The 9,909-nt window shown below is 35.9% G+C and overlaps 1 protein-coding gene across 1 annotated transcript; it reads left to right on the forward strand.

Moving 5' to 3' along the window:
• Positions 1 to 1,120: 1,120 nt before the first annotated feature.
• pttg1ipa (PTTG1 interacting protein a) lies at positions 1,121 to 9,185 on the forward strand. Its single transcript, XM_046848666.1, has 7 exons — positions 1,121 to 1,308; positions 2,209 to 2,261; positions 6,236 to 6,344; positions 7,266 to 7,368; positions 7,511 to 7,576; positions 8,089 to 8,135; positions 8,804 to 9,185. The coding sequence occupies exons 1-7, from the start codon at positions 1,227 to 1,229 to the stop codon at positions 8,848 to 8,850; spliced, it is 507 nt and encodes a 168-aa protein (XP_046704622.1). The 5' UTR covers positions 1,121 to 1,226; the 3' UTR covers positions 8,851 to 9,185.
• Positions 9,186 to 9,909: the final 724 nt, after the last annotated feature.

Consider the following 9,909-nt stretch of genomic DNA (forward strand, 5'->3'; position numbering starts at 1 on the left):
TTTTTTTTTGTAACTGGCTTTACAAAATGCTTTATTGGAATAAATTATTGGAAAATCATCACCGCAGCACTTTGTGTGATTTTTATTTTTCTAACTAACTAAATAAAATAAATTAATTAATTAATTAAACAATTTGCTAACATTTAAAGTGACTCCTTTTTTTTTTTTTTTTTTTTACATTATTAATATCTTAATAGGCCATAAATTCTTCCCCACCCCACAAACGATGATAGTTATGGAACACTGATCATACTGAATAAAATAAATGTTTTGTTAGTGAAAATTTACTGATTATCTTAATTTTGTTCTTAGTGTACGCAATAACCTGCCCGGGACAACAGTTTGCCAACGATCATGAGGTCAGAAAAAGGACACAAGTGAGCAGTAAATGTGAATTATGAATAGGGAATTCATAAGCGTTGCATGTTTTTAATTAAAGAAATAAAATATATTATTTTACTTTGACTGTTCCTAGAACATTTATATCAGGAATAACCAAGGCATTTGTTGTAGTACAGTATGATATATTATTAATAATAATAACAATAATAATAATAATAATAATAATAATAATAATAATAATAATAATAATAGCAATCAGTGGGTTTCTTATAACAATTCCAATCAAATATTATTACTAAAAAAAAAAATACCCCCCACCAAAAAAAAAACAAAAAAACAACAACATCTGTTTGTGCAAAAGTCTGTTTGAACACTTGGCTAATCCTCTTTTTTTGCTAATCATTGTGCGCCGCCATATTGGAAAGGGCGGAAGTCAACGAAGAAGGCGCAGTCCACCTTGTTTTTATTTCCGTTTTAAATCTGAATAAAACGCCTCTATTGAAATGTAAACATATAACACGTAATTGTCGACATTTTTTATTAAGTCTGGATTCCGGAAACTTGTATCTGATTTTCAACTACAACATAAACTTTGTCCTAAAAAAAATCCAGAGCTTTCTGCTGGGAAGAAATGTAAATGGACCTTTCCAAGATGGCGGTGCTGTAGCCGCATCTAGTGTCCTTTTAAATATGGCGGAAGAGAACCCACGTGACGTTGTGCGCCTTGCCCTTCCCTCCTGAAATCTGTTGGAGGTGTGTGTGTGTGTGTGTGTGTGTGTGTGTGTGTGCGCGCGCGTGTGACTACAGGTGGTTTATGACCCGAAGTGCTGCTTCTAACCCTGAACATTTGTGGAGTATCTGCCGAGTGTGGATCGTTTCAGAAGATGAACATGAATTTGGAGATCCGCATTTCTCTTTTTCTGCTGGTTTGTGGTTTGAGCTCGACCTTGGCACAGACTAATATAAGTAAGATGATACATGTATTTCTTTCTTTTTTTATTTTAATTATATACATATATACATATATACATATATACACATATATATAATGTTGTGTTTTGTTCTGTATTGAATAGCTATACAGTTAAGCATTACAGCCTAATTAAAGGGATCACATAATCATTATGTAATCATTAATCTTATAATAAAATAAACAATAAAATATATCTATATAATCTACATTACAACACACAAGGGTAAAACTTTTTAGTTTTTTATATATGTAAACAAATTACACTGCTGCAATCGTGAACTATCCTTTTTTATTTTTCATACTTAACTTGAATTGACAAACATTATTCAAATATATATTATAGATAACACCATCCTCTCTGCTAAAATACAAAGTTGTATTATTTTCATTGTTTTTTTTTTTTACACTTTCTTGATATTACAAACATGACATCAAAAATTCAGCCAGAAGTTAAAATCTCTTCAGTTCAGTGCTTCTTCCTGGAAATGATCGCTTTACTTTCTGTAATCTGTTCTTCAAACCCTGACTCCTTTTTTGTTTTAATTGTATTCTGTCCTGCAATCAAATGTTATACTGACAAAATAATCTCCTAAACTATCTGATCTTGAGCGTAAATACACCAAAAACACTCCTAATTTATCCTAATTTGTCATTGTTTCAAAGCCTATATTGTTCTGTAAATCTGAAATCTCAGACTCAAATCCCTTTAGTCCTTCATCCGTTTGTTCCTACGAGACCTCGTGCAATCGCTCAGGCGTGCTGGTGGAACTAGGCCATGGAAACGTCTGATCCCGCAGAGGTCCATGTGGTGAACAGAGTTACAACTGGATCTCCGGATGCCTGTCTCTGAACATTCTAACTAAACTTTATTACTTTTTCTTCCCTTTTTCTAGCTTGTGAGAGCAAAACCAAAACAACCTGCGAGGAATGTTTGACTAATACGTCGGTAAGCAAGGCCTTTTTTCTTCTTTTTCTTTTTTGGTAACTTATCATTTATTCCGAAAATAAAAATTCAGTATATTATGATAAACCTATGGCATTATTAATAATACTTAGTTTATTAAAAAAATCACTTACCAGTAAATAAATTCTTGAATCTGATTGGTAGGAAGGTGGTGATTTTTTTTCTATAGCATCATTTGTGACTAATACAACTTACAATTTTTTGGTAACATGATGATAATTAAAATATTTTGCATCATTTATAAAGAGAGAGAGAGAGAGAGAGAGAGAGAGAGAGAGAGAGAGAGAAAGAGTTCAACAGAAGTGTGTGAGGGACTGACTGTTTATAGCTGCTATAACATGAGTGATAATAGGCATCATCAACATTGAACGTAACTACAATTGGATAAAAAAACATAACATTTTGTTCTTCGGTTCATGAAGTGATTGTTCAGGGATGAAATACATTTATATTTGTGGCATTTGGCAGATGCCCTTATCCAGAGAGACATACAATAGAGGGTTAGGGGCCTTGTTTAAGGGCCCATCAATCGTGACTTCTGACCTTCTGATTCAGAGTTTAATTGTTTAACCACTGAGCTCCTACTACATTGGACAATTATTAGCTATACATTAATACATTAATACATACATTCCTTTGCCACATGCTGTAGTTGTAAAGGTTTGATTTTAAAGTCGGGTCTGTAGTCACATAAATATCTTCTTTTGCATTTCCCTTTTCCACTGTTCACTTTGTTTGAACCGGTTGCTGAATCACGTTGTCGAATACAATTGTTACACTGCGTCACACCGAGTGAGAAGAGTGTGTTCAACAAGAGAATAGGTCAGGGATGACCCGCCGGAGAGGAATAAAACCTGAAGGGAAAAAGAGAAGAAAGAGTGTGAGGAAATGCTTCAGGAATGGGGATTAGGTGTGTTGTGTTGTGTGTCTGGTATCTCTTAATCACATCGTCACGCCTGAGAAACAGGTCTGGGCAGCATGTGTGTGTGTTTATGTATGCTCTTATTCATTCTCTCTCTTATCATCATGGGTCATCTTTCCGTCAGTAGTAAAGCCAAAGCGACGAACACGACAGGATCGTATTAGCAGGTTTCACATCACATCCCTATTCAGATCATCACACTGAGTTTCACTGCGTAAGCTTCACTTCTACTTTTCCTGCTAAAGCTTCTGCATTAAGATACACATATTACACATGAACCACACAGATCCATTCCTTATTGTCCAAAATCCAAATTATTGTACAAATCAGTCTATTTAATGACTTTGGCGACCCCTGATGGGAAAAGCCGGAAGAGGAAGAAGAAGAAGAAGATTGAGAAACATAAATCTGGTCCAAATTTTCCATATATTTTTCCAAAAGGCATTTCCTTTATTTTCCTTTTCTAATATATATATATATATAGCGTGGTGGACCAAGGGCCAATTTTAGCCTACAAACCGTAGTTTGCGCATCTCAGGTTTACAATGTACCCAATAAAATAAAATCAAATAAAATAAACGTCCATGTACTTTACTCAAAAATATCTTTCGCTTCTAGAACGTGACATTAATGGTAAAGTAAGGTTTTGTTTGAACCCTAGAAATGTCTTGAATGTAGGAAATGATGTTCCATGGATATAAAAGAGAAAATATTTAAATAAATTATAATAAATTATAATACATTTTTAAGATGCGTTTAATAGAAATAGTATGTGAAATGTTGGTAGATTGTTGTAAGTTTTTATTCATGTTCCCAGGACCAAGTAGCTTCCAATCCTTATTAATAGTGTGTGTGTGTGTGTGTGTGTGTGTGTGTGTGTGTGTGTGTATGTGGGTGGTGCTGGTGCAAGTCTACAGGCTGATATTTATACTTGCTCTTAACTACGTGTCCACGTATACAAAATGGCTGATTAATAAATTGCATATTAATATACTACCAGAGTACTGTTGAGTAAAAACACTGACTATTTTCCTGTTGCAGTCACGTACTTGCGTTACTTGCTTTTAAAACAGCTCATTTTTCACACACGCCGTGTGTACGTTCTTTAACCTTCGTCAGCAACAATTTCTGACCTTAGGAATGCTGTCTGTTGAATATCTTTCACCTTTAACCTTTAAACGCTTAGAAATTCCAGTCATCCTGTTGCACCTGATATGCTTGTACCAGAGCCACGCCCATTTCATTGTCTTTACTGTTTGCGTTGGTTCAAACATAAAGCTGAGTGATTCAGGGGCCCAAACACTGAACTTCACCCGCTGATCCTTCACGTGTGTTATTGTTTCGGTTTACATCCTCATTCCATGTGAAAAGAAACGCAAGATTTTTCTTTTCCTCATCTTTTCTTTTCATGCATAAACTGATGGAGCAGATGAATGATAAAGATGTCGAGGGTGATCTAAAGTAAGGTTTAATAAAAGATTTGAACTCTTGAAGTTATATGCATAATAACTACACGTTATTATGCATATAACAGAAATTTAGTATACACGTGAGAATGACGGGGTTTCTTCAGGTTTCACAAAGTTTCTTTAAGGCCTTTTTAAGAATAAAATTAATATCACTGAATCACATCCATACAGTCTACTGTGATTTATTTATTTATTTATTTATTTATTTATTTATTTATTTATTTATTTACCATTTTTTTCCCCTCCAAATTCACTACATTTTACTAATAAACACAGCTCACATACAGCCTTTTTCATGGATCCTGCACCCCTGATGTTGCGCATACTTAATGGTATGTGAACAACATGACACCTACATGTGGTTCTTCTTGCTTTTGCTTTACAATTTGCATTTACTGGAATTAAGTGGCCCAAACCAGTTCCAGCATGATAATGCACCTAAGCTCCATGAAGACATGGTGTTTTAAGGTTAAAGTAGAAGAACCGAAGTGTCTTGCACAAAACCCCGACCTTCTCAAACCCAATGAACAGCTTTGGAATGAACAGAACTGCTGAATGCTAACATCACTACCTGATTTTACTGATGCTCGTCCATTTAGATAAACACAAATACTCATTGCCTTAAAGTCTGGTAAAAATCCTTCTCGGAAGAGTGGAGCTTATTTCAATGGAAAAGGTGGGAATTTATCTGAAATAGGATGGCCAGGTGTCTATAAACAAACTCAAATTCCTGCAGCGTTCCTAGTTGTCTGATGCACATTTGAGTGTTCAGTGCTCTTAATGGATGAAATGTCTCTTCATCAGCTGACGAGAGAAGTTAGGTGTGTTGATGAACAGCAACGAAAGCAGCACAGGACGAGGTGTGGCCGTCTGACACAGAGCTGTGATTAGATCTCCGAGACGTCACAGTTCAGGGCACGTTAAACTCATCTACGTCATTTGCCTTAAAATGACAAAACGCTCGGAGAGAAAACCCAAAGATAAAAGACGAGTCTTTAAAAACCTGTGTGTAAATTAAGAACCATAGTGTAATACATAATTCTCTGCAATTCTCCATAATTGTGTTAAAGTCAGGACTGCTGTAGAAAACAAAGGACCTAATAGATTAAAAAAAGTATTAATAATAAAATACACCTTGTGCTTTTAATTGTAAAATTGTACTTGCTAAAAGTTTGTGGACACCTGACCATGTTATTGTTATATGCTTTTTGAACACCCCATTCCACATTCACTCCTCATTTGATGTTTTAATAACCTCCACTCTTCTGGGAAGATGTTGCACTAGATTTTGGAGTGTGCTTGTAGAGATATGAGATTCATTCAACCACAAGGCTGTTAATAAAGTCAGGTACTGATGTAGGTGAGATGAGGAGGCCTCACTTTTTGCTTTTGATTATATGAAAATGTTTTTTTTAATAAATCAGGCCTATTTATTTCAAATTATAGAATAACCTCTATATAAACTGAGCCTATACAGCGTTATATGTGTTCTGTTTTGCTGTAGAAATAATTTAAAACCTGTCTTGGTATCTCATTTCCGTTTTTTCTTCTCTTCTCTTTTGCAGTGTCTGTGGTGTATTAGTTCGAAGTCATGTATGACATACCCTTACAGTACGATCCTGCCTTCCAACTCTCTGTGCCCACTGAACGATGCCCGCTGGGGACAGTGCACAAGTATGAGCCTACTGAACACTTCACATGCTCATAACGAAAGCCGCGAGACGATTTCCCTTTGTTTTTACAGCGAGAAAACCAAACGAAAAAACTCGGACTGGTTTTAAAGCGCTTGCTCTGGCAGCATGCATTTACAAAAATTGAGACGAAGGAAATGTACACCGATCAGCCATAACATTTTGACCGCCTGCCTAATAGTGTGTTGGTCCCCTTTTGCTGCTAAAACTGTCGTGACCTGTGGAGCATCAACAGCCTGCATCAATGATCCTCGTCTCCCACGACCCTGCTGCAGTTTTGGAGATGCTCTGACCTAGACGTCTAGACGTCACAATTTGTCGAACTCACTCAAATTCTTACGCCCATTTTTCCTGCTTCTAACATCAGCTCTGAGGACAAAATGTTCACTTGCTGCCTAATAAATAACTCCACACACTAACGAGTGCCATGATGAAGAGATCATCAGTGTTATAATGTCATAATGTTATGCCTGATTGGTGTATTTAATGCCGGCATTATCGTGTTTAGCTTCATAGATGTGGTCAAACATAACAGTTTAGATATTAATATTTGGGAGGAATGACAATGATATCAGTCAAAGCGTTTTTGAATCTCGCTTTCTGAGTATATAACCTGTCTAGATATCATAAAATTGTCTTTAATCTGGTCTGGAAACAGAAAAGCTCCCTGCAGATCGTTTCAGTGTATTGGATCATTTACATTTGGATTGTTGTGGCGTTCCAGGAGAGAAACACATTTCTTTGTAAACCCCTTCACAATTTTTTCTTAATTGAAAAATATGGTAAATTTCATTCAAAATCATAAGAATGACCCTTTTGTTTTGCCCAGAGCTGAAATTAATGAATGCTAATCATCATCATCTAATAAACGCCTACTGACCTCTTTATAATTCTTATTACTCAGTAAACTTTCAGACCCTCATCATTACACTGTCTGTGTTGGGCGTGATCATCATCATCGCGTTCTTCATCTGCCTCTTCTCTTGCTGCAAGTGTGAGAACTGTGGGTAAGTTCACAAGCGTCCTCTCGAGCAAGACTGGTTAAGACCAAAGAAACCTGATCATGCTTTTATTATTAATTATTATTATTTTATTAAAAAATTATTATAATAATATAATTTATTTCATATAATCTTATTTTATTATCAGAAACTCCATCAAAGAGAACAAGATGCAGCGGAAGGCAGAAAAGAGGACAAGCGCACAAGAGCAGCGGTAAATTTATTAAAAGAAGATTCAGAGTTAAGAGTAATCCGAATCCAGTGTGAACCCAAACAGCCGGTCCGAGAGCAGATCAAATGCAAAGAGAAAGTGATTCTTATCTGAATCGACTCGAATGCAGGAAATGGATCAAACATGTCATGCAACATTTCTTGTAGACGTGACCTGCGGAATCGAGTTTTCTGGAAATGTAAACAAATTTGAGAAATAATTCCTGGATGCGAGGCTGCAAAACTTCTCTATTTCTCTGGATGCTGGTCAATTATTTAACATGTAGAAATCATGATTGTGTTTTATAGTGTAACACACGTTGTGTAGTTGAAGTATACTGTACTCAGACCTGTTGGAAACAGATCTCAGAACAAAAGACTGAATGCCAGTGTCAAGTTGTCAACATGTCATAAACATTTTCCAGTACAAACCGGTTTGACCGCCATGCTGCCCTTAGAAATTGCGCATTTCTCAGGTGTGTGTTTACTAAAAGAATGTGTTTTCTTTATTTACAGAAGAGCTGATATGATGGCCAGGCATGATGAGATTCGGCAGAAATACGGTAAGCGCTACACAAGGTCACGCTTCGTGGGACGATCGCAGAGTTAAGAGTCCTTTCGCACCCAGGAGCAATTTTGTGCGATGAAAACGCACTGAAATCTGTTGTAAACATCAGAGGGCCTAAAACCGCACCCTTTTCACCATATAGTGTGTTCTGGGAGCCACTGCAGTCTTTTAGTGTCCAAATAATCCATCTTTTATGAGTAGGACGATATTTTGTTGCTATTTCAGTGCTGTTTTGTCCGTAATGATGGACGACTCATAAATGTTTGTTTATTTTAATCATCATCAATGTATGAAATTTACAGCTGTAAAAGAAGCGAAGTCTTTGAGGCATGATTGTGTCTTTCTGTTATAGAAAAGTATTCAACATGTTTTTTATTCCTTTTTCTACCACAGCAAATTGGCACGATTATTTTTAATATGCAAGATTTTGCTAAAGATTGACACCTCATACTTTTTATCGAATTTATGGTTACATTTATTGCTGTGGAACCTCCGCTAAACGTGTTCGCTTTTACGACTAGACGTTTTGTTTTATTGTATTTCAAAACGCTTATAAAATTCTGCTTCAAACGAAACATGCAGCTTTCCAGTAGTATAAATAGAAAAAGTTGACCTTGAGTTGCACTCATGTGTAAATACTGTATGTTCCTCCCTCTTTTCCAGGTCTGAGCAGAGGGAGCGCTTACGCCAAGTTTGACAATCCTGCCTAATGAGAGCCAGGGGTTTCCCGTCTTGCCCTTGAACCCTCAAACCAATCAACCTTTTCATGTTCACCTTAAACCCACTGCTGCACTTGAATGCTGTCTGATGCTTTTCTTTAAGTGACATTTACTTGCTCAATAGCACAGCTTACTGGAGATCAACTTCTGAACTTCTTCTGAAAGGTTTATTCCGTATATAAAATTGCTGTAAATCGTAAAATTTATTTATGTAAGTCAAACTGTAAGTTGTGATTTTAATATAAATATACAAAAGACTATTGTATTGCTGTGGACAAAGGACTGTTACTTGCAAAGGACAAAGATTAAAATCTTTTTTGTACAGACATCGTGTGTTTTTGAACTGTTTGACCAGTGGAATTTATGCCTTCTCGTCTCATACCCACATTAATCCTGCAATAGTGTTATTCTGCACTTTATTCTAGTCAGAGTTTGATGGATCTGGAGCCCATCCTGTGGACTCTGGAGCTTGAAAGGACCTACCTACTGTCATGTGTGCTATTTGTCACAACATTTGTTTCTCAGTAGTGATATTTGGGAATAAGCAAATGATACTCCTTTAACAGGTGATGTGATTTACAGCACCATAAATCACCAGGTCCTATCCAGAGTTTCTCTTACAGGTTTATTGGGGAAAAAATTTAATTTAGTAGTAGTCTATCTGGTGCAAATACAATATTTTTTAATTAAATGTTATTATATATATAATGTGTGCTTTTGTTGGTTGTTTGTTTTTGCTAAAGAGTTTTCACAATGCAAAAAAAAAAAAAAAAAAAACGTGCAAGATGGCTGCCAAGTTTGCTACGCAGAAGCCCCGCCCACAGAGTTTGATTGAAAGGGGGTCTATGAGAATTATTATTATTATTGTTTTTATTCAATTTATTTATTTTATAAGTAGTTTAGGATAAGATGAAAATGGTTGCTTTATCAGTGTGCCATCATAATTTATATTCTGGCTTCATGCCGACTTTTGGGCCATTTTTATACAAAGAAGACAAACGTATTGTAGAAATAAAACAACATAAAATTCTCGTTCATTCAGAAGGGAAA

The sequence above is a fragment of the Silurus meridionalis genome, chromosome 1 (assembly GCF_014805685.1).
Source record: "Silurus meridionalis isolate SWU-2019-XX chromosome 1, ASM1480568v1, whole genome shotgun sequence".
In the NCBI taxonomy this organism is placed as follows: Eukaryota; Metazoa; Chordata; class Actinopteri; order Siluriformes; family Siluridae; genus Silurus; species Silurus meridionalis.